The 26099-nt window shown below is 37.1% G+C and overlaps 1 protein-coding gene across 9 annotated transcripts in view; it reads left to right on the top strand.

The window, feature by feature from the left end:
- LOC105480615 (unc-51 like kinase 4) overlaps positions 1-26099 on the top strand; it is a 682911-nt gene that overhangs the window by 153975 nt on the left and 502837 nt on the right. For all 9 annotated transcript variants that reach the window (XR_011619999.1, XR_011620000.1, XM_071091486.1 and 6 more), the window contains one exon: positions 2854-3036. Coding sequence is in view for 7 of the 9 variants with exons in the window: in XM_071091486.1 (XP_070947587.1) it covers positions 2854-3036 (183 nt within the window). In the remaining 2 variants the exon portion in view is untranslated. The remainder of the gene's footprint in view (positions 1-2853; positions 3037-26099) is intronic.

The following is a 26099-nucleotide window of genomic DNA, read 5'->3' as shown; positions in this document are numbered from 1 at the left end:
TTTTTGATTCAGAAAATACAAGTACTAGTGTGCTGGTAAGGCTCTGTGCATCTTCTCAGTTGCTCAGAAGCCTTCAACCGAGTTTGATATTTAGAAGTGAATTAGAGTATTTTCTGCATGAGCTTTTCAAAACGGAAAGTCTGTTAGGCTGTTGCACGGCATTCTGAAGAAGATCCATTCCATTTGTCCAGAAGTAGTCTGGGAAAATCTTTTATTAAGACATTTCCCCATCATAACTGGGTAGGGATTTTATATCAGTGGAAAGTCGGTTTTGCAGTGCCAGCTCCTCCAAGAATTGTTATAGTGCTAATGAGACTTATTGTTTTGCTGTGTTGAAGTCATTGCTGAGAGAATCCTAATTTGCTAGAAAAATGCTGATCTTTAGCGACATCACTTCAAATGATCTTTTTTTAAAAAAAATACTTGGATTAGGAAAATAATTAAGCAATACTGTTTTGATTTCATAAACAGCAATTTTAGATTCATTTTTAAAACTTTCACAATTTTTATTTTTTAATTAAAGAATGCTTTTTATACACACACACATACACACACCCCTACCTCTCAAAATTTTAAAATTATAACCAGATTTTTAGAATGGAATTCATTTTTCTATTGTGTTACATGAACACAGAGAAAAAAATAAAGTGAATTCATTTTTAATATTCCTTTTTTCAGATATTACTACTATTAATACTTTTCTACCAAAACTCATGCAATTTGGAGTTTAGATTTGAAGAACCCTAGTTTCGTATTTTCTAAACCATATCTAATTTACCCATCTGTAGCTTTTTTGAAAGAAAGAGGACACACTGAAAAGTTATTTGAAAAATGCCCAAAGCAGAGTTTAATTATTTGATTGCATGTCATTCTGATATGGATATCTCTAAATGAATAAAAATCCCTGGTATATGTTTGAAATGGAGTCAGTGATTATTAATTCTATAGGTGTTTATAGAATTTTATAGGTGTTTCATATGATAGTTCCACAAGGAAAGGGACTTGTTTTTAGGGAGAAGTATATAGTTCGTGCTCTACAAATGCTCATTTTTTCAGTGTATATATTTACTTGTTTATTTCAGAAATGGCAGTAAATGTATATGTTATTAATTTAAAAATCTCCCATAAATGTTTATTTCAATACAAGTTAAAAAGTATCTAATATAGTCATTGGCATTGGAGTGCAACTTTAAATATTACTATAAAGTAATATGCATTTACTGGAAAAATTTGAATGGTATAAACGTGAAAGATCGAAGGTTCTTTGTGGCCCCATTCCTACCTCCCACCTCTCAGTCCTGCCCTCAAGAGGAAGCATCTGGAAAAAAGTCCTTCCTTGTCGTGAGTTATATTTACCTTTTCCTTTCTGGCTATAATAAAGTCATCTTGGCATTTTCATAAAGATTGGAGCTGGATGCAGTGGCTCACACCTGTAATCCCAGTACTTTGGGAGGCTGAGGTGGGCAGATCATCTGAGGTCAGGAGATTGAGACCATCCTGGCTAACACGGTGAAACCCTGTCTCTACTGAATGACATTTAAAGGAAATTTATTCTTGGAGAGAAAAAGGTTTTTAATTTTTTTCTAAGATGATTAAGAAAATGGAAATAGTTTTCAAAGTCTTGTATCTTTTTTATATCTCCCTCCCTCCTGTCCCTCCTTTTGACATCATTATTTGTTTGTTTTATATTTGATCTTTTTGTTATTAATCAAGGTTATAAATCTGTTTAAAATATAAATCAGGGAGAGAGAGCTTATATGATATTATAATGAGTGTTTTTATAAAACTATTCCTAGCTTAAGCTTATTTCTCTCTTTGGAGTCTCTCATGTACACACGGAATATCATCATGTCTTTCTTTTCCTTAAAACCTTTCAAGACCTTCCCTTTCCTTATGGCATAAATTTTTAAGTTCCTAGCTTTGTTGACCAACTCTGGCTCCAGCCTGCTTTTCTAGATAGATCATAAGGTTTTCTTCTTTCCTACTGTGTACTTCTTTTTCTGCACTTGATAAATGTTCTAATTGCATCAGACACCTTACATGTTTATGTCTCCATGTGAATACTTGTTCTGTTCTCTCAAGCTTGAATTTCTTTTTAACTCACTTGTTCACCTATTTCCCATCTACCCTTCAAAAACTGGCTCAGCGTCATCTTATTTATATACCTTTTGTTGACTTTTTCTTCCTTTCCAAGCACAATTAATTGAGCCCACTTCTATTCCAATACTTAATACATTCTGTTAGCTGATTTTAAGTTTCATGTCTAATAGTCTGAGAGCAATTTAGGAACAGTCTGGGGTCTGATTACATCAGTTTAATTCCCTGCTTTGCTACTTACTAGCTATATGCCTCTCAGCAAGTTACTTAACTACTGTATGCTTTAGTTTTATCATCTATAAAATGAAGATAATAAACTACCTTTCTCATATTTGTTAGAAGAATTAAATAATCTTCAGATATTTACAGATAGTGTTCCTCACATTGTAAACAATAAATGCCAGATATTCACTTTTACAACTGTTTTTCAGCACTTAGTTCATTATCTGAAGGTATTTGATAATGTGTTTTATTAATTAAAGGGAAATTTTTCTATATAGGTTTATGGATTTATCAATTTAATGGTTATTGCTACAGTAGTCTCTAGTGTTTTAAAACAACTTTAGCTTTTATTGGCAGCCAGATTGTTTTATTTTTAAGTTTGTTGAAAATTTCCAACTTTCTTGTGCCAAAATATGTAATAAAAGAGCCAAGTAAGCACCTTCTACTCCTTGACACAGAAGCCTGTGTTACCTTTCAGGGGAATGATTGATGCACTTGGAGTTGCCTGACAGATCTGTTCTCTTGTCTTTGTAGGCCTTGTGTAGAATCACTCGCCATTCTCCTACTGCCTTCCAGAATGTTATTGAAAAGGTGGGACTGAACTCAGTAATAAACTCCCTGGCCTCTGCCATCTGCAAAGTTCAGCAGTACATGTTGACCTTATTCACTGCCATGTTGTCCTGTGGGATTCATCTTCAAAGACTAATCCAAGAAAAGGTTTGACTTAGGTTTTACCTGTTACTCTACATTAAAAATTGTTGTTTTCTTCTGCAATTTTAGTGGTTCTGCAAGTAATGTCGTGTTTGTAGAATTCATTTTTCATCCCAAGAGGCCTTTTTGAACTTTGCCAAACCTTTGTACCACAGAGTGTTCATCCGAACATGTTATAAGAGCCTTTTAGTGATTAAAATAGAAATTCTTTAAGTGGCTTCTGTCTGCTTGTCCCATTTTGGTAATGTTAAACTAGAAAATGTCTCAGTGCTTCCTATGTACTGGCATTTCTTATGCCTCACCAACTCCAGCTTCCATCTCTTTCTCCCATATCCTTTGCCTTTTTTAGGGGGAGGAGTCCCTTTATAGTTTTCTGCTTACGCTGTCCTATTTTTATTCCTTTCCTTGTAATACCCTGCCAGTCAAAATTATAGAGCCCCCATTCTGTTTTTAACCTATCCTCTTCTAGTCCTTTATATGCCTTTATTGTATATACAGTAGAGTTTGTAAGTATTAAATTCATATCACCGAACTGTATAGTGATAAACAGGTCTCTCTAGTAGCCTTTCTCGAAGTGTCTTCTCTAGCTCATTGCTAAAGGGTGATCCCTGGACCAGCAGCGTTGACATCACCTAGAAGCATGTTGGAAATGTAGACTCTTAGGCCCCATGCAGACTTGCTGAATCAGAATCTACATTTTAGTGAGATCTCTAGGTGATTTGTTTGAACTTTATGGTTTGAGAAGTTCTGCCTGAGAATATTAGTGTTTGATGATGTGTTAACAGGTAAAAAATAAAGTAGGTCTGGCTATATATAAATTTGGAAAGCAATGAGTGTAACTTAGAAATATTTTCAGTTGTACAATTTTTCCCAGTTTTTAATATGCTAATGTGTATTGTGATTGTGAATTCTCATGAGGAGAATGTAGTGTGCAGCATTATTTCAACCAGTCATTCTTTTTTCTTTTTTTTTTTTTTTTGAGGTGAAGTCTCGCTCTGTTGCCCAGGCTGGAGTGCAGTGTGGCGCAATCTCGGCTCACTGCAAGCTCCGCCTCCTGGGTTCACGCCATTCTTCTGCCTCAGCCTCCCAAGTAGCTGGGACCACAGGCGCTCGCCACCAAGCCTGGCTAATTTTTTGTTTTTGTATATTTAATAGAGATGGGGTTTCACTGTGTTAGCCAGGATGGTCTTGATCTCCTGACCTTGTGATCAACCTGCCTTGGCCTCCCAAAGTGCTGAGATTACAGGTCTTTTTTTCTATAAGAGGTAGAGAGGTGTACCTTTCAATTCAGAGTTTTGCAAAACGTGTGAAGGTAACACTGCTTAGAAGTGTGGAATGGAACCACTTAAATACACTGTTTACCATGGTTCTTCTGCTTTAAATGAAACACATTTTGGTTTTTATGATAAAACTTAAAATTTCAGTAACTATTATGAGTAACCCTCAGATTTACATAGTAAACTTGATCTGTGGAAGTCCAAATAGAGGTAAACCACTTCTTGTCTTTAATTATTCTGATTTAGATTCTGCTAAGAAATTTGTGCCTCAGAGAAAGTATTTTTTTCTAACAAATCTATGTGTCTCGTTTTTGCTATTAAATTTTCACTCATTAAATGTTCTTATCATTATATCAGAAAAAGTAATACTTGAATAATTTTACCATGTAATCCATGGTTAGAAAGGCTGAGAGTTTTAGAAGAATTTGTGTGTGTGGGTGGGTGGGGGTGTGTGTGTGTGTGTGTGTGTGTTTTACCCTCAGCACAGGCATGGATTGATTGAGTTTCAAATATAGTATTTCACAAAAGCAGTAAAATAGGTTGTATATTAATATAATTTTAATTATTAATCATATATAACACTATTCCACATGTCTTAAGGAAATGAGCAATTGCATGGAATGATAAGCGGTCTTTTACTTTTGATTACTATTGGTACATTAAAAAAAGTTTTTATTGTGGTAGATAACACATAACAGAATTTATCATTTTAACCATTTTTAAGTGTACAGTTCAGTATTATTAAATATATTCACATTGTTGTGAAACAGAGCTCCAGAACCTTTTTATCCTGCAAAACTGAAACTCTATACACAAGAAATATTTTGGGTGGTGGTGGATTTTATTTGAATCTTCTATTTTAGAGTACCTCTGACACTGAATTGGCAGGGGGAAGAAGGGTGCTACATTGATGTTGCTGGGTTGGGATGGAAGCACAGATCCCCAGTGGACTGCTTTTGTCACCTCAGGAGGTAGAAGAACTCCTCATTACTGCTGGGTGAGAGTGCGAGGCCAGGCTTTCCACCAGGACTCCTCTGATGCTACCCTGGCTGCTGAGGGGGAAGGATCCTCATTATTGCCTCCACTGATACTGGTGGAGTGGAACGGATGCCTCATCACTGGGGAAACATTGTGCAGCATGATGGAAGACTCTCTATCGTTTGGTTGGGATGAAAGCCCCAGCTCCTTGCTTGGTCTTTTGTGACACCACTCTGGCAGGGGATAATGTTGGGGCACCTTGCCATGGTCACATGAGGTTGGAAGTCTAGGCTCCCTACTTGCTCTTTGCTGGTGTGGTTTCTCCATGGTGCTTGGCTGAAGTAGAGTAGCTATTTTCTAAAAATTTTCTGTCTTGCCAGGCTGCCCCTCTCTTGGTCCTTTGGTTTGAGAGAGCTGTTTTTTCTTGTGTGTTTGTGTATGTATACCTGTTGGTGTTTCTAGGCTCTTGGATTTTTCAACACCCAATCTGGGATATAAGAAGCAAAAAGACAACTCAATGAATGCATTGCTGTATTGATCCTCAGGTTTCAAGGTCTCTAGGTGGTCTTCTGCCTTCTTTCCATGTATCTGTCATATTTGTTTTCTATATACTGTCCAGGGTTTTTGGCTGTACTTAGTGGGAGGAATAGGGAGAAGTGCATCTTCTCTCTCATCTTGTAGTTTTTTAAATGTATCTGTGACACCCTCAAAAATGTACAATGAATTTTTATTTAGAATGCAAGGTTCTATTTTAATAAAAATATTAACAAAATTTAAAAAAATTACAGTATATTGAACATTTGCTTTTTTTTGTTTTTTTTTTTTTTCTTGAGATAGGGTCTCACTCTGGTTGTCCAGACTGGAGTACAGTGGTGTGATCTTGGCTTATTGTAGCCTTGGCCTTCTGGACTCAGGTGACCACCTCAGCCTCCCCAGTGGCTGGGATTACAGGCGTACACCGCCACATCTGGCTCATTTTTGTATTTTTTTATACACATGGGGTCTTACTATGTTGCCCAGGCTGGTCTTGAACTCCTGGATTCAAGCGATCCCCCGTTTCAGCCTCCCAAGGTGCTGGGATTACAGGTGTGAGCCACCATGCCTAGCCCTGAACATTTACTTTGGGCCAAATGATTTTCAACTCTGGGTCTTTCACAGATGAGACAGTGTGTTGAGTAATTTTGTCAAGTTCTTGGAATGTATAAGTGCTAGATATAAGTGCTTATGCCCTAACAGGAGGGGCTGATAATAAACAAGAAAACACAGTAATTTGGGATGGTTTTAGTGCGCTGAAGAACATAGAACAGGATATGTGATAGAGTGACTGTTAGGGGCAGTGTCCAGGTAGAGTGGAGCCAGACATTATTAGCCTAGGTTGGGACGGAGAACAGTCAGGGGAGACCTCTCTGAGAAGGTGCATTCTGGCCTTGGATGATAAGAAAGAGCTAGGAATGTGAAGATCTAGGGGCAGAACTTTGTGGTTCAGCCTTCATGAAGTGTGAGAGATCTTAGGGAGATGTGGGAAGAGAAAGAAGGTCAGCAAGGTTGGAGCACAGCCAGCAGGGAGGAAGGGACACGGAAGAATCTGGGCAGCTGGAAGAAGACCCAGCTCAGGTAGGGTCATGATATTGGCCTTCCTAAGGGGTTTTAGCGCAATGATCATTGTCTTCGTGTTACTTAAAGAAAAGTGAGTGTCTTTGTCTGTACATGTCTGTATATGTATGTTTGAGGTGCAGATTTACCAGCCTTATTATTGATAGGTTAGAATGAGTGGAAGAGGGAGAGACCCAGGAGCAAATACAAAGTTGCTTCCTGTTGAACAGGGAGAAGGAATTCTATGTGTTGTTTTTTAGCGGGATTGATGCTCATATATTATGGTCTTTTACGATGGAAACCCAGCCTCCAAAAGAGTTCATTCCCTTCCTTTTAAATAAAAGAAATTACTGTTTGCTACAGAAAACTTAGAAGACTCTAAAGAAGAAAACAAAATCAGCTGGAATCTCACTACCCAGATATAATTATTGTTAACATGTTGGTTTATCTCTTTTTAGTTTTCTGTCTGTGTCTATGCATTTTATGCACACATTTACCAAGTTAAAATAAAATTGTATTGATTTTTCTTGCTATTTTCATGGGTGTTTTACTGTGTCATTAAATATTCCTCAGGGACATTAAAAAAACTTGTTATATGATTTATTTTGTGATGCACCAATAATTTAACTCTTCCTCCACTATTGAACTGTTTGGCTCCTGTTTTTTGGTTGCTACTCATCATGATACGATGAACACCCTGTTATCTACATCTTTGTGTTCACCTCTAATAGATTACCTCAAGTGTTACATACATTTGTAAGGCGCTGCATTAATGTTGCTAGATTGTTCTCTGGAAACGTAGATTATGTGGGTACCATTTACTTGTAATTTAGCCAGTAATCGTTTAAGCCACGTGCTGTATTTTCTTATAATAAAACCTAGAGTTTAACGTTATTTAATTATCAGTATACTTCATGTTTTCATAGTTATTTGTAGTTCATAATTAATCTCTGATTCTCCATTTGAAATTTGTAACTGTAGCCAGGTTTTCATCTTAAACTAACTAGGTGGTAGAGTCTATTCTCTTCTGAATCATACACATTTTCTTGAGTGGATATTTATGTATTGAAGGAACTTGTTCAGTTCACACTGTCATCTGCGTTAGCTACTTGGGTGTCAGTGTCCTTAGATGGTTATTATTTAGCAGCTATTTGGATGAGTAGCCATTTGCATCATGAGCGCTTGATTTATTTTGTGTCATCATCTTTAAAATGATTTGCTTGCCCATGGATGTGCTTAATAGAAGAAGGTTCCTTTATCCAAAACAAGTATTAGTTCCATACACTGTGATGTAAACAGTGAACAGTCATAACCAGAATGAGAGGGGACTTTTGATTAAAAATCAAAGTGACAAACCACCTTTTTCCATTTTTTTCCCCTAAACACTTAATAGGAAACTTTTTTTTTTTTTTGAGATGGAGTTTCACTTGATTTCCAGGCTGGAGTGCAATGGAGCGATCTTGGCTCATCGCAACCTCCGCCTCCCGGGTTCAAGCAATTCTCCTGCCTCAGACTCCTGAGTAGCTGGGATTAAAGGCATGCACCACTATGCCCAGCTGATTTTGTGTTTTTAGTAGAGATGGGGGTTTCTCTATGTTGGTCAGGCTGGTCTCGAACTCCCAACCTCAGATGATCTACCTGCCTCGGCCTCCCAAAGTGCTGGGATTATAGGCGTGAGCCACCATGCCTGGCCAATAGGAAACTTTTTGAACTATTGGCAGATGGTACTTTATATATGATTCTTGAATCACTGCTAGATATAGGGAATTGATTACCTTTTTATAATTGAGATGCTTGAATGACTGACCAAGAAGCTTCTGGAAGACCTGATCAAGTAGAAGAAAGAACCTTGTAGGTTAGGTATGAGTTTATTTACTAATCCTTGTACTCCAAACTCTTTTATTTTTCTAGTTTACTTTGTAGTCATTTTTCTGGTACTTCCAAGCTGTTAATGTTTCCTGCAAATATTTCATTTTCAAGGCTGGAGGAGTTTGAGAGTTCATGGTTGTTTCCTGATGTTTATTGGGGAGAAATATGTTGGATGAGCTCATTACGATTTTCTATAATTATAATATCTGAAAACTTAAAGTAGTCAATGCTAATGTACTTTAATTGTTATCAGACTGTATAGTGACAAATGTTAGGATTCGTATGAGTAGTATAGAAATTCAAGCTGGGCACAGTGGTATGCACCTGCAGCCCCAATTACTTGGGAGGCTGTGACTGGAGGATTGCATGGACCTAGGAGTTCAAGGCCTGCCTGGACAACATGGTGAGACCCCATCTCTCTCTCTCTCTCTCTCTCTCTCTCTCTCTCTCTCTTTTTTTTTTTTTTTTGAGACAGTCTTGGTCTGTTGCCTAGGCTGGAGTGCAGTGGCATGATCTCAACTCACTGCAACCTCCGCCTCCTGGTTCAAGCAATTCTCATGTCTCAGCCCCCCAAGCAGCTGGGGTTATAGGCATGAGCCACTGCATCTGGCTAATTTTTGTATTTTTAATAGAGACAGAGTTTTGCCATGTTGGCCAGACTGGTCTTGAACTCCTGGCCTCAAGCAGTCTGCCCTCCTCAGCCTCCCAAAGTGCTGGGATTACAGGCGTGAGCAGTGACCATTGATGATGAGCATTTTTTCATGTGTCTGTTGGCTGCATAAATCCTTTGCCCACTTTTTGATGGGGTTGTTTGATTTTTTCTTGTAAATTTGTTTAAGTTCTTTGTAGATTCTGGATATTAGCCCTTTGTCAGATGGGTAGATTGTAAAAATTTTCTCTCATTCTGTAGGTTGCCTGGTCACACTGATGGTAGTTTCTGTTGCTGTGCAGAAGCTCTTTAGTTTAATGAGATCCCATTTGTCAATTTTGGCTTTTGTTGCCATTGCTTTTGGTGTTTTAGTCATGAAGTCCTTGCCCATGCCTATGGCTTGAATGGTATTGGCTAGGTTTTCTTCTACAGTTTTTATGGGTTTAGGTCTACCATTTAAGTCTTTAATCCATCTTGAATTTATTTTTGTATAAGGTGTAGGGAAGGGATCCAGTTTCAACTTTCTACTTATGGCTAGCCAGTTTTCCCAGCACCATTTATTAAATAGGGAATCCTTTTCCTATTTCTTGTTTTTGTCATGTTTGTCGAAGATCAGATGGTTGTAGATGTGTGGTATTACTTCCGAGGGCCCTATTCTGTTCCATTGGTCTATATCTCTGTTTTGGTACCAGTACCATGCTGCTTTGGTTACTGTAGCCTTGTAGTATAGTTTGAAGTCAGGTAGCGTGATGCCTCCAGCTTTGTTCTTTTGGCTTAGGATTATCTTGGCAATGTGGGCTCTTTTTTGGTTCCATATGAACTTTAAAGTAGTTTTTTCCAATTCTGTGAAGAAAGTCATTGGTAGCTTGATGTGGATGGCATTGAATCTACACATTACTTTGGGCAGTATGGCCATTTTCACAATATTGATTGTTCCTATCCATGGGCATGGAATGTTCTTCCATTTGTTTGTATCTTCTTTTATTTCGCTGAGCAGTGGTTTGTAGTTCTCCTTGAAGAGGTCCTTGACATCCCTTGTAAGTTGGATTCCTAGGTATTTTATTCTCTTTGAAGCAGTTGTAATTGGGAGTTCACTCATGATTTGGCTGTCCGTCTGTCTGTTATTGGTGTATAGGAATGCTTGTGATTTTTGTACATTGATTTTGTATCCTGAGACTTTGCTGAAGTAGTTTATCAGCTTAAGGAGATTTTGGATTGAGACGATGGGGTTTTCCAAACATACAATCATGTCATCTGCAAACAGGGACAATTTGACTTCCTCTTTTCCTAATTGAATATACTTTATTTCTTTCTCTTGCCTGATTGCCCTGGCCAGAACTTCCAGCTCTATGTTGAATCGGAGCGGTGAGAAAGGGCATCCCTGTCTTATGCCAGTTTTCAAAGGGAATGCTTCCAGTTTTTGCCCATTCAGTATGATATTGGCTGTGGGTTTGTCATAAATAGCTCTTATTATTTTGAGATACATCCCATCAATGCCTAGTTTATTGAGAGTTTTTAGCTTGAAGGGCTGTTGAATTTTGTCAAAGGCCTTTTCTGCTTCTATTGAGATAATCATGTGGTTTTTGTCTTTGGTTCTGTTTGTATGATGGATTATATTTATTGATTTGCGTATGTTGAACCAGCCTTGCATCCCAGGGATGAAGCCAACTTGATTGTGGCAGATAAGCTTTTTGATGTGCTGCTGGATTCGGTTTGCCGGTATTTCACTGAGGATTTTTGCATTGATGTTCATCAGGGATATTGGTCTAAAATTCTCTTTTTTTGTTATGTCTTTGCCACGCTTTGGTATCAGGATGATGCTGACCTCGTAAAATGAGTTAGGGAGGATTCCCTCTTTTTCTGTTGATTGGAATAGTTTCGGAAGGAATGGAACCAGCTCCTCATTGTACCTCTGGTAGAATTCAGCTGTGAATCCATCTGGTCCTGGACTGTTTTGGTTGCTAGGCTATTAATTATTGCCTCAATTTCAGAAGCTGTTATTGGTCTATTCAGGGATTCAACTTCTTCCTGGTTTAGTCTTGGGAGGGTGTATGTGTCCAGGAATTTATCCATTTCTTCTAGATTTTCTAGTTTATCTGCGTAGAGGTGTTTATAGTATTCTCTGATGGTAGTTTGTATTTCTGTGGGATTGGTGGTGATATCCCCTTTGTCATTTTTTATTGCATCTTGTTTGATTCTTCTCTCTTTTCTTCTTTATTAGTCTTGCTCGCAGTCTATGAATTTTGTTGATCTTTTCAAAAAATCAGCTCCAGGATTCATTGATTTTTGAAGGGTTTTTTGTGTCTCTATCTCCTTCAGTTCTTCTCTGATAGTCATTTCTTGCCTTCTGCTAGCTTTTCAATGTGTTTGCTCTTGCTTCTCTAGTTCTTTTAATTGTGATGTTAGGCTGTCAATTTTAGATCTCTCCTGCTTTCTCTTGTGGGCATTTCGTGCTGTACATTTCCCTCTACACACTGCTTTAAATGTGTCCCTGAGATTCTGGTGTGTTGTGTCTTTGTTCTCATTGGTTTCAAAGAACATCTTATTTCTGCCTTTATTTCGTTATGTACCGAGTAGTCATTTAGGAGCAGGTTGTTCAGTTTCCATGTAGTTGAGCGGTTTTGAGTGAGTTTCTTAATCCTGAGTTCTAGTTTGATTGCACTGTGGTCTGAGAGACAGTTTGTTATAATTTCTGTTCTTTTACATTTACTGAGGAGTGCTTTACTTCCAACTATGTGGTCAATTTTGGAATAAGTGTGATGTGGTGCTGAGAAGAATGTATATTCTGTTGATTTGGGGTGGAGAGTTCTGTAGATGTCTATTAGGTCTGCTTGATGCAGAGCTGAGTTCAATTCCTGGATATCCTTGTTAACTTTCTGTCTCGTTGATCTGTCTAATGTTGACAGTGGGGTGTTAAAGTCTCTCATTATTATTGTGTGGGAATCTGAGTCTCTTTTTAGGTCTCTCAGGACTTGCTTTATGAATCTGGGTGCTCCTGTATTGGATGCATGAACCATTAGGATGGTTAGCTCTCCTTGTTGAATTGATCTCTCTACCATAACACTGTAGTTTTGTATGTACTTGCAAATAGCTATAGTGCCATTAAAAAATGTGATAAAATTAAACTCTTGCACATATGCCAAAAATATTTTGATTTAACACTTCATTAAGTGCATGATTACAGTCTCTATATCTTTTGATTTACCTTTCTATCTTTAAAATTTTCAGCTGAGATACTTAGAGGTCACATAGTAAATTAAGGTTTTCTTTTTTTACTAATATCCGTCTTTTTAAATTTGGTGAGTCACAGTAAGTTATTTTTGGGTTCTTGAAAGCTGTGTCCCTGTTCTAAATTTGAGTGCAGAAATCATGCCACTTACAAATATGCTTTGTCTTCTTACATCAGAGTGTCTGGTAGAAGGTGACTGTTCTTGGAACTTAAAAAATCTAAACAGGACAAGAACAGAATCTGGAAAATATTTCTGTTTCTGATAATATGGCTGAGTAGATACTCTGCAAACCCTCTCTCATAAAATAGACATGCCAGATAGTCCTTGCAAAGACATACTTGAACTTGCCAAAAAAAGAAAAAATTCAGAATCGCTAAGAATGAAGATGAAGTGAAAATCAGAAGGGCTACCGTGAGAATAATGGGGAGGCAGCCCCAGTAGTCAAGGGACGTGTGCATGTGTTCAGTAAAAAGTTTCAAACCTAAAAGAAGTTGAGAAAAATAATATAATTGCCCTACATATACACATCATCAACAATTTTTTATTCACGGTCAGTTTTTTTTTTTTTTTTGGTGGAGTTTTGCTTTGGCTGGAGTGCAGCGGCATGATCTTGGTTCACTGCAGTCTCCACTTCCTGGGTTCAAGCGATTGTCCTGTCTCAGCCTCCCGAGTAGCTGGGATTACAGGTGCCCGGCACCACGCCTGGCTAAATTTTGTATTTTTAGTAGAGCTGGGGTTTCACCATGTTGGCCCGGCTGGTCTTGAACTCCTGACTTCAGGTGATTCACCCACCTCAGCCTCTCAAAGTGCTGAGATTACAGGCGTGAGCCACTGCACCTGGCCATAGCCAGTTTTGTTTCATTTATATTCCCACTTCATTTATATACATTGGTTCTTCCTCTGAATTATTTTGAAGCAAAATCTATACATCATATCATTTTGTAATTACCTTATATGTATCTGTAGAAGACAAGGAATTAAAAAAATAAATATATTCACAATGTCATTAAAGACGAAAAAATTAATACGTTCTCAAAATAGCCACAAATCCAGTCAGAGTTCACTTTTTTTTTTTTTTTTTGAGATGGAGTCTCTCTCTGTCGCCCAGGCTGGAGTGCCTGGGTTCACGCCGTTCTCCTGCCTCAGCCTCCCAAGTAGCTGGGACTACAGGCACCCATCACCATGCCTGGCTAATTTTTTGTATTTTTAGTAGAGACAGGGTTTCACTGCAGAGTTCACGTTTTCTTGACTTTCTCATAAATGATTTTTTCTAGGTTATCTATTTCAATCAGGTATCTGTTTGCAAATATTGGTAAATATGTCTCATCTTCTCTCTGTCTCTCTATCCTGTCTCTCACTTTCTCTGTCCGTATATATAGAGAGAAAAATGTATTTTTAAATATGTATTTGTATAAATACATATTTTTCTATCTATAAATCTCTCTTTCTGCCTCTATCTTCTCTTTCTCTGTGTTTACCTCTCTTTCTTTATATCTCTGCTTATTGATGGATAAAGGGTTAACAAAACCTTTCCCCCTTCTGTATGGGAATTTGAATTTCAGTTAACAGAGAACTCTGTGTCTCTGTGAACCCGAGAAGACCAACCTGTTATTTGTATTATCAAGCAGGACTGCTTGTGGTAAAAATGGTCCCTGATTGGTAAATTGCATCTGAGCTGGGAGAATGATAATACTTGGTAGGAAGTCACAGCTTTCGGGCTCCCTTAGGTGGGTGCAGTGACTCTGGTCTCTATGGAAACTCTGGAAGCTATGGCTATGGAGTTGTTACAAGGTAACTTGGTGTTTGTGTGGTTGGAAGTTCCTAAGCCAAGGTGGCTCCCATGCCTACCAAGCGTGGCTCTCTTCTTAATGCACCTGAGCTGTGCTTTCCAGGCTGCTGCAAGGACTCCCACAGGAGAAGAGCATCAGTTGTAGCCCTGCTGGCAAGCTCAGGTTCCTGAACAAACTGACAGATAATGTGATCTTGGGTAGTCTTTTGAATCTGTGTGCTTTGTTGACTCTAAAAAGGCCTTTGGTGGGTGCTGCATATTTTCTCCCTAAAATTTAAAAGATAGCATATCTTTTATATTTTTAATATAATGTTTTATATTTTTATATACAATTATATTTTAATATATCTTTATATTTTTAATATAAAGATAAAAAATAGCATACACCATTGTGCACTTTATTTATTTTTGACCTGGGGTGGGGTCTAACTCTGTCACCAAGGCTGGAGTACAGTGGTGTGATCTTGGCTCACTGAAACCTCTGCCTCCTGGGCTCAAGCTGTCTTCCCACCTCAGCCTCCAGGGTAGCTGGGACCACAGGTGTGTGCCACCACACCTGGCTATTTTTTTGTATTTTCGGTAGAGACCGGGTTTTGCCATGCTGCCCAGGCTGATATTGAGCTCTTGGGTTCAGGTGATCCACCTGCCTCAGCCTCCCAAAGTGTTTCCAGAGTGTTGGGAATTACAGGTGTGAGCCACTGCATCCAGCCCATTTTGTACCTTTTTAAACTTATCTCAGAGTTAATTTCATATCTGTTTATAGAAATGTTCTTCATCTTTTTTAAAATTAGCACTTTGTAGTGTGACTGTACCACATTTTTATTCAACTGGTTTTTTATTGACATTTGAGTGTTAGATCTTTTTTTTCTGACATTATAAGACTAAAATATGAAAAGAAAAACTTGAAAAAAAATTAAAAGAAAATTTACATAACTGTCTTTGTGATCTTGTAGGGAAACTTTTCTTAATGATTAGTATACAGGATATGAAAAATAGCCTAATAATGAAAAGGAAAAGTTAAGACAAAATGGGCATAGGAGGTGAAGAGTTACTTTATAGAAAAAGAAATTGGAATGGTCAGTAAACTTGGGAAAAGATACTTGAACTAGAAACTAATGGATAAAATGAAAGTTAAAATGACTATCCTGTAATCTTCAGTTTGGCGAACTTGTAAGTCTGACAGAATTGCTGGCAGAGATATGGGCCAGTGGAAACTCACCTAGGTAAAGTGGAGTGCAATTTTATAATCTCTAATGAAGTTGAAGATGCACATACCTGAGCCAAAAAATACAAAAATACGAAGAAATTTGGAAAAATTGTTTATCACAGTAGTGTTTGCAGTAACATAAGGTGATGCAGAATGTAAAAGTTAACCAACAAGAGATTGCATAATTAAACTCATATCCATGTGGTGGAATATTATACAGCAATTAAAAATGAACAAACTAGATTGAAAAGAATAACATGGATAAATCTCATAAAGAAAACTTTGAGTGAAAAAAGGCAAGCTGCAGAAGGATGTGGGCAATATAATAACTACGTGAGTAGTTCATTTCCATATTTATGTTGTGTTAATGTTTCAATAAAAAGGAGTTGTCATCTGAGTGCAGTGGCTCACGTCTGTAATCCCAGCACTTTGGGAGGCTGAGGTGGGTGAATCACCTGAGGTCAGGAGTTCAAGACCAGCCTGGCCAGCATGATGGAACCCCATCTCTACTAAAAATACAAAAATTAGCTGGGTGTGGTGGTGCGTGCCTGTAATTCCAGCTACTCAGTAGGCTGAGGCAGGAGAATCACTTAAACCTGGGAGGAGGAGGTTGCAGTGAGCCCAGATGGCACCACTGCACTCCAGCCTGGGTGACAGAGCAAGATCCCATCACCATTAAAAAAAAAAAAAAAAGGAGTTGTCACCATACATATATTATTTTCTTATATTCATTAGCATGTGGATATGGATATTATTAATACTGTAAATTATTTTGTTTAGTGAATGGTTTAAGGATACACTTTTTGTCCAGATAAGTATAATACAATTGTTTAAAAATATAAATCTTTATATTTCTTATGGATACATGGTTATGTAGTAAAAATGTCTGTGGTGGTAACCCACCAGAGTCAGCATGCTTGCTTCTGAGGATAGAGGGAGGGCAGTAGGATTGGAGAGAGGTAGGCTTCAGTTGTGTCTCTCTAATTCACTGTTTCTTAAAAAGGATTTGGGCTTACAAGTTTCAAATATGAAGATTTGATAAAGTTAAATGGATTTTAAAAAATCACCCTACTTTATTGTATCTTTGAAGTGTTCCATAATTTAAATGAAAGGATTGGTATTATATATGTACTTGAGTTGCTATAATGTTTTACATTTTTCTTTGCTTCACTTGTGAATTTTTCAGTGACCTCTGGGGAAGTTTCAGTCATTTTCTCTTTGAGGGATTTGTGTGTGTCGTAGTGGCAGTGATGGTATTAGGTATTATAGTCTTCCTACCACATGGGTAGCTTTTACTCACATGCAGTATGATTGGAAAGGAAAAGCACTGTAACATCTCACAGATATTCATGATTTTTTGTTGTTGTGGGAAATGAGGGAGAGTTCTTATTTCAAAAATTCTTATGTGCTTTTTTGGTGTTTACTAATAATATTAGTAATGATAGAATGTACAAATCATTAATTTACATTTCCTGAGTTTTGTCATCATTTGTAATTCTATGGTTCCTTTTGTTCTTTAGAAATGTATTTGAATACAAAAACACTGTGACAATGTATTCTTTCTTATTTCATCCCTTCTGAAACTTTACAGAAAGTTCCAGAAAACACTGAATTTTAGGAACTCCGTCTCTCATTGAAAACGGTATGGATTATTAAACTAACTTTGAACTTTACCACATATTTTAATGGAAATATTCTGACAGATTATTATGTGGTATTTTATAATTGACAAAGATAGAATGTGATTTAGGCATGTAAGGGAGTAGAGAAACTTACTACTCGATGGAGTGAGCTATTATTATAGTAAGCCGTATTATTAGCTGGAGTATTTGGTGTTTCAAATATAAGAAAAATTTTAGTTCTCTCTTAATATTTACAAACTTGTTGTCATCTTTCAATCTACAGGTCTTCGTGGATAACTGTAGCCATAGTTGTTTTGTTTGTGGAGAATCTGAAGTTAACTAAAAAAAAAAAAAAACTTCTTTAGAAATTCACCTTTCAAAAGTAACGTAATATTCCTCATGTAAAAGTCTACTAGGCTCTCTCCTTTACCCTATTTACTTATGATTCAGAAAGTATCATTCTGGCTAGGCGTGGTGGCTCATGCCTGTAATCCCAGCACTTTGAGAGGCTGAGGTGGGTGGATCACTTGAGGCCAGGAGTTCAAGACCAACCTGGCCAACATGGCGTGACCCTGCCTCTACTAAAAATACAAAAAAATTAGCCTGGCGTGGTAGTGCATGCTTGTGGTTCCAGCCACTTGGGAGGGTGAGGCAGGAAGATCACTTGCACCCGGGAGGCTGGAGGTTGCAGTCAGCCAAGATTGCTCCACTGCACTCCAGCCTGGGCGACAGCATGAGACTCTGTCTCAAACAAAACAAAACAAAAAAGTATCTTTCTATAAAATCAGTATATACCTCACACATTTTTTGGTAGTAATCCTATACTCTGTAGCATTAGGAAGATTATTTTATGGATGTGAAAGAGTAACAAGTGGTTACTGCCCTGTAGAAAAATTCCCCAGTCAACATGGAAAGCTTGAAGGACTGAGGGCTGAGTGGTTCATATTTTGTGTTTTGATACAAACCTGTAACACAACAGTGATTAATAATAAGCCTGAAGCTGCAGATCTCTGTATAATTTGGAAGCACCATGGAAGATCACTGTGAAATTTAATGCATGTAAAATTTTGAAAAATTCGGATAAGCCTGCTCACTTTTTAATCAAGCACTTAAAATATGAAATTAATCTATACATATGAATCAGATTATGGGTGTATATTGTGATACTTTTAGTCTGTATTAATAAATATGTGTTCTCTGAAAGACGTTTTACTTAGATACTTGGCTAAACTTTTTAAAGGAAGATTGTAATCCAAAAATAATTTTAGATTTAATCAGTACCTTGTTTGTTTCCATCAATATTAAATAGGAAAATAGTGTCAGTGTAGTTATCTACATGATTTCTCATTGTTTTTCTTTGAGGCTGTTATCAGTTGATGGCCAGGCCATACATATTGATTTTTAGCTGTGACAGTTGAAGCAGATCAATTTTACCCCTTGAGATTTGTAAGAGATAATTTTGAAGTTCTCTACCTCGTTATCATCTCATATTTGCCTTTATGATGTGTACTAGAGGAATATTTTACTATTATGCTTAATTTTGATGGTGAAATATTTTTGGTTGTGGTGAAAGCTTTATATATTTCAGAGAGATTCCTATCATTCTGAGTATTTCATTATACCATCTTTAAGTTAGAATAGAAATGTCCACTCTGAAATCACTGCTGAATACCATTTGCTTCTGGCTGTGAATGCTGGACATAACCTTGTTGTGCTGTGATTTGGGTTATAGAACTAAATGGCTTCTGCTCTTTTTCTCCACTGTAATATTTGGGTATGTTGAGCTATATGACAAGGTGAATTTCCATCAAAGCTGAATATATAGTGGATTGCTAGCTGAAGTGACCTGAGGTCAGTTTTGGTTCTCTAAAGGTAGTTTTGATTATTCATCTTTGGCACTAAGTCTTTGCCTGCAGCCTGTAATCTTCCCTCCTCAAGTGTTGTAAGATTAAAACTGTTCTAGAGGTGTGGTACACATTGCTTAAGATTAAATATAGAATCCTAGGCAACTGGTTGTAGGGAGTCAAAGTCATTACTGTTCATTCAGTCTTTCTGAAATGACTAAATCATAATTTATTTAGGACAGAAGATGTTCTTAGGCTTAGATCTAAAATTGTGCTGCAGCTTCTCAAAGGACCGAGAGTTATTGTGTTACAAATAAAGTTATGTAATTTCTTTTATTTTTGATGTTTGTAATAGTTTGTCTAGCTTGTTTCACTCCAAATCATAAGCGTATTATTTTAGTTTTGCAAGATTATTAGTATAGCTGAATAACACTGCAGATGGTCCCTAATCTATAATTGCTCAGCTTATGATTTTTTTGATTTACAGTGAGTTTATTGGGATGTAACCTTATTGTAAGTTGAAAAGGATCTGTATATCAAGAAGGAATACAGTAACAGACCTCACTATCACTTATTGGTTATTTCTGTGTTTTCAAATTATGTCTATTGCTGTTTGAAACTTTTTTGTGCCTGGAAACTTTTTTTCTTTCTTTGTATACTTAAGTTATATTTTATTTTTTTATTGCTGTGTAACAAACCACCCAAAATGTTATGATTTAGACAAGGACAGTAGGTTATTTTGCTCACAAATTCTGTAATTTGAGCAAGGCTGTGTTAGCTGGGGTGGGACTGGAGAATATCCTTTCCAGATGGTGCATTCATGTGACTGGCAAGTTGGTACAAGCTGTTTGCTGAGAACTCAGCTGAGGCTGTAGGTTGGGAGCCTCAGTTGCACTGTATGTGGGCCTCTACAGGCTGCTTGGGCTTCCTCACAGCGTGGTGGCTGAGTTCCAAGAGTGAGTGTTTCAAGAGTACCAGGTAGAATCTACATGACCATGTCAGACCTAGCCTTGGAGGTAATGTAGCATCACTTCTACCACTTTTCCTTTCCCCATGTACTTCGTTAGTGTTTGTCATGAAAGAAGCAGGTTAGTCCAGATATTGTGTAGACGGAGTATTTACTACAATTATGATTTACCTAACAAATCTCTTGTTTTTAGATGTTAAAATAGTTTCATGTTTGTCTTATAAACCAGTGGTCTCCACCCTTTTTGGCACCAGGGACCAATTTCGTGAAAGGCAATTTTTTTCCAGCAGACCAGAGCTGGGGAGGTGGTTTTGGGATGAAACTGTTCCAACTCAGAAGATCATCAGGCATTACATTCTCATAAGGAGTGTGCTACCTAGATCCCTCGCATGTGCAGTTCACAATAGGGTTCACGCTTCTATGAGAATCTGATGGCTCCACTGCTCTGACAGGAGGTGGAGCTCAAGTGGTAATGCTAGCTTGCCTACTGCTCACCTTCTGCTGTGCAGCCGGGTTCCTAACAGGCCACAAACCAGTATTGGTCTGTGGTCTGGGGGTTGGGGACTCCTGCAATAAACAGTGCTACTGTGAGTATTCTTGTACATAAGCTCATTTGTTCATCACTTTGAGATAAGTTTCTTGAGACGTGACAGGTGTATCAGAAGAAAATAACATTTTTAAGGCTTTTGAGAAACAACATCTCACTTTCCTACTAGCCGTTTGTAAGATTTATCTGTTTACCTATGACCATTCCAACACTGGCTGCTATCCATTTTTATCTTTGCTACTCTACTTTGCAATAAAGTGAATTCTTTTTTTTTTTTGCATGGCTCAATTATGAATATTATTTGCACAGTCATACATATGGAATATACATATTGACTTGTAATATAACTGTTGGATAACTGAGAGAGGAGAAATGTATATTTGAGAGGCAAGGAGCAGGAAAGAAACAGAGGTATAATTAGAAAAGAGAAATAGCTAAATTCTGATTAATTACACTTGGTGAACAAAAATTGGGAAGTAGAAGTGTGGGGAGCAGATGGCTATTTTTATAAACATTGTAGATTTTTTAATTAAAAAAGCAAAAAGTATTTTAATATGTAATAAAAATCAAATTCAGTTAAATTCAGTGTCTGTCTCTGGATCATGTAAGAAATGGATGATTTTTCTTTTGTCTCTAATTTTCTATATTTTGCAGAGTTTTTATAACTTACATGAATACATTTTTGTGAAGAAAATTAACATGCTTCAACTTTTTAAACAACTGTATTTTACTTATCCAGACAAAAAGTATATCTTTAAATCATTCACTAAACAATAATTTACAGTATTAATAATATCGATATCCACATGCTAATGAGTATAAGAAAATAATGTATGTATGATGACAAATCCTTTTTTTAAACCATTGAAACAATGTAAGTATGGAAATGAACATATTTCACAGTTAGCCAAGCACACTGTGTTTACATCTTAGCTTGGACCTATACAAAAGCTTCCAGTAGTTCTTTCAGTTTTCAAAACACCAGTAAGGGATGTGAGGGCAATCTGGCTGTGACATCTGTTGCCTCATTGATCACCAGGGTTCATTCAGCTGATCTGACTGGCTAGGCAGGTGTCCCCTTCCTCCCTCATGGCTCCATGTGTGTTCCAGCCAAAGCCCTGTGATTGATCAGATCCTTCCTTGATTGAGGAGCACCATACTTTGGTCAAGGGTGTACAGGTAGCTGCGCTCCCTTGCTAGAACCTCCAAACGAGCTCTTAAAACACCATTAAGATTAAGAAAATGTAAAGAGAAAACAACAAAAGCCTAACCAGCTTTGACATCATCGATATTTACCTCCCCTGTCTTTTATCAATGCATAAACTCACATTTTTACTTAGTCATATTCTGTGGATACCTGTGTAATCTGGTTGTGCTTTTTCCTAGAAGAAGCCTTGCTAGTTGTGGGATTGGTATAAGGTAAAAGACTCCCCAGGAGGGGAAGGTGTCAAAAATGTTTTGGTTTCCTGAGGCTTCTGTTTCCTCATCTATAAAATAAATCCGATAATATCTTCCTTAAAGGAGTAATTGAAATAATATATTTAAATCAGCTACCACAGTGCCTGACTCAGAGTAAGCATATAGTAGATATTTTTCCTTCCTTCATCATACTTTCGTATTTTTAAAAGGATTCTTTTTTTTTTTTTTTTTTTTTTTTTTGAGACGGAGTCTCGTTCTGACGCCCGGGCTGGAGTGCAGTGGTGTGATTTCGGCTCACTGCAACCTCTGCCTCCCGGGTTCAAGCAATTCTCTGCCTCAGCCTGTCGAATAACTGGGATTACAGGCTCCTGCGACCACACCCAGCTAATTTTTGTATTTCTAGTAGAGATGGGGTTTCACCATCTTGGCCAGGCTGGTCTTGGACTCCTGACCTTGTGATCCACCCGCCTCGGCCTCCCAAAGTGCTGGCATTACAGGCATGAGCCACTGCGCCCGGCTTAAATGGATTCTTATTCTCATAAATTTTGTATGTCTTTGACTACTAGTGATGACAACCATGTTTTAATTTGCTTATTGGTGGTAGAGTCCTTTTATCAGTTGTTTCTTGTTCATATCATTTTGTTGTTTTATTGGAGTGTTCATACATACTTTTTAATTGATAAACGTTATTTATAATAAAGATAGTGATTCTTTGCAATACATTTTCCAAGGTAATATATTCATTTTGAAAGATGTATAGTATTATAAGATTGCTTCCTCCACTCCTTACTTAAATTTTTAATTTGGAGTCTTTCTAGTATAAGAAATAAAGTAAGGATATCATTTAATGAATAGTCTGTCCTTTATCTTTTCTAGAGTCTTAAATATACTTTTGTTTGTTTTCCCCTTTGTATTGTCTTTTCCACAACAGTTTTCATAAATGAATACTTCTCACAGATTTATGCTTTATGATATTTTTATTATGTATTTGGACAAAAGCCTAAGTCATTACATCACGACTATGAGAAATGTTATTGTAATTCTCTCCACTTTATTTTACAGTTGAAGAAACTGAATCATAGTGGTTATTTTGTTAAGAAATGTGGCATTTGAAGTCAGGTCTTCCTGATTCCAAAGCTCAAATTATTTGCCAGCATATTATACTGCCACTCCATTTATTCAAGTGCCCTATTATCACTCAGTAAAAATCGGTAGTTTTCTGTGTCTAAGTCCTACATTTCTCTTTTAAGTTTTTTGTTTTCTTTGTAGAGACAGGGTCTTGCTGTGTTGCCCAGGATAGTCTTGAACAATCCTCCTGCTTTGGCCTCCCAAAGTGCTTGGATTACAGGTGTGAACCACCATGCCTGATCTACTTTTTTTTTTGGTATGGTTTGTATTTTTGTTGCTATTTATCAATGAGATTTCCAAAGTTAAACTGTAATTATAGTAATTACAAACATGGTAAAAATACAATTGATGCTTTTTCTTTTTTAGATGCCTAGTAAAGTAACTAGATAACCATAAAGATTGAAGACTCCGTAGTAATTATGTGTGCAGGTGCTCACGCCTGTAATCCCAGCACTCTGGGAGGCCGAGGCGGGTGGATCACAAGGTCAGCAGATCCAGACCATCCTGGCTGACACGGTGAAACCCCGTATCTACTAAAAATACAAAAAAAAGTTCGCCAGATGTGATGGCGGGCGCCTGTAGTCCCAGCTGCTCTGGAGGCTGAGGCAGGAGAATGGCGTGAACTTGGGAGGCGGAGCTTGCAGTGAGCCTATATCGTGCCACTGCACTCCAACCTGGGGGACAGAGCGAGACTCTGTCTCAAAAAACAAAAAACAAAACAAAAAAAAAGCGACACTTCCTGGCTCTCTTGCTCTCTCTCCTGTCACCATGTAAGACATGCTTTGCTTCTCTTTCAACTTCTACCATCACTGTAAGTTTCCTGAGGCCTCCCCAACCATGTGGAACTGTGGGTTAATCAAACCTCTTTCCTTTATGTATTACCCAGTCTCAGGTAGTATCTTAATAGCAGTGTGAGAACAGGCTAATACAATAGTGTTTTTACTGTTAGCTTTTATTTTATTTATTTATTTTATTATTTTTATAAATTAAAAGACCATTTTAAATACTTGGGGGTAGATAGAGCTAAAAAAAGCAGTTGAACTCATGGAAATAAAGAATAGAATGATGGTTACGAGGAACTGAGAAGAGTAGTGGAAAGGAGAGTGGGGGTGGTTAATGGGCCCAAAAATATAGTTAGCTAGAATGAATAAGACCTAGTATTTTTAAGTTCTGCAATTTTGGTTTGTATTTTCTCTTAAGGTTTGTTTAACACAGAGTTTAAAAAATTTGCAGGTAGAAGGGCCTTTTGGATTATTTATGTTTTAATTAATTTCTAGTTTTGTTTGTTTGTTTCCCTGAGACAAGGTCTCACTCTGTTGTCGAGGCTGGAGTGCAGTGATGTGATCATAGCTCACTGTAGCCTCGATCTCCTGGGCTCAAGCAATCCATCCACCTCAGCCTTCTAAGTAGCTAGGACTACAGGCATGTGCCATCATGCCTGGCTAATTATTACTATTATTATTTTTAAGTAGAGAAGAGGTCTTGCTATGTTGTGCAGGCTGGTCTGGAACTCCTGAGCTCAAGCAATTCTCCTGCCTCAGTATCCAAAAGTGCTGGGATTACAGATGTAAGCCACCATGCCAGCCTAATTTCTAGTTTTATTGCATTGTAATCATAAAAATTATTTTTACTTTGTGGAGTATATTAATATTTTTTCATGATCTGTTATATGATCAATTTAAAGGATCATTTTATGTTAAGAAAAAGATATGTGTTCCATTATTTGAATATAAAATTTGATATCTACCCATAATATCTAACCTATTGTTTATGTTATTTAGGTCTTCTATATCCTCACTTATTTTTGTTCTTTTGAGTCTCAGACTGACAGTAGTATGATAAAATATTTTATTGCTTCTTATATCCTGTGTAGTTTTCACTTTACAAAGGTGGTTGCTATACTATTTAAGGCATAACACTCATTACTGTAATTATTGCTGTTATACATTGTGAATGGTATATAATATATAATATGTACATATATTATATGTATAATAAATCCAGTATATGTATATACATATAATATATGCATATATGTACTATAATATATACATATATGTACTATAATATATAACTTATAAGTAACAGTTTATATTTTATGTATAATATGTATCATTTTTTAATTTTAAAATTTATGTGTAATGAAATTTACTTTCAATGAAATTTACCTTTGTGGGGACTCAGTTCTATGAGGTTTAATATATGCATAGACTCTTGTTACCACCACCAGAAAGATGCAGAACAATTCCAGTTTCCCAAAGAATGACCGTGTGCTGCATTTTTCTTAGGCAAACCACCCTCCATCCCAGTCCCTGGCAATCACTGATGTCTTCCTGCCCCTATAGCTTTATCTTTTCCAGAATGTCATATAAATGGAATCACACTGCATATAATCTTTGCAGCTGGTTTCTTTCAGTTAATACAGTGCAGTTAAGATTCATCCATGTCACTGCATGTCTCAGTAGTGCATTAAGGCTGAGTACTGTTTCATTATGTGGATGTACCACAGTTTATTTATTCATGTACACACCGAAGGACATGTGAACTGTTTCGGTTTTTGACTGCAGGTTAAATATCCCTTATCCAAAATGCTTGAGACCAGAAGTGTTTCAGATTTCAGTGTTTTTGGGTCTTGTAATATTTGTATATACATAATGAGATATCTTGGGGATGGGACCCAAGTCTAAGCACAAAATTTATTTGTGTTTCATACACACCTTGTATAAAATAAGGCCAAGGTAATTTCATACAATATTTTAAATATTTTCAGTGCATGAAACAAAGTTTGTGTTAAGTACTTATGTGTGGAATTTTCCACTTGCATTTTATCAGTACTCAAAAAGTTTTGGATTTGGGAGCATTACAGATTTTAGATTTTTGGATTTGGGATACTCAATCTGTATTATAACTAAATATTGCTATCAATTTTTTTGTACAAGATTTTCTGTGA

This window comes from Macaca nemestrina, chromosome 2, assembly GCF_043159975.1.
Source record: "Macaca nemestrina isolate mMacNem1 chromosome 2, mMacNem.hap1, whole genome shotgun sequence".
NCBI lineage: Eukaryota > Metazoa > Chordata > Mammalia > Primates > Cercopithecidae > Macaca > Macaca nemestrina.
This window is presented reverse-complemented; position numbering and strand designations above follow the sequence as displayed.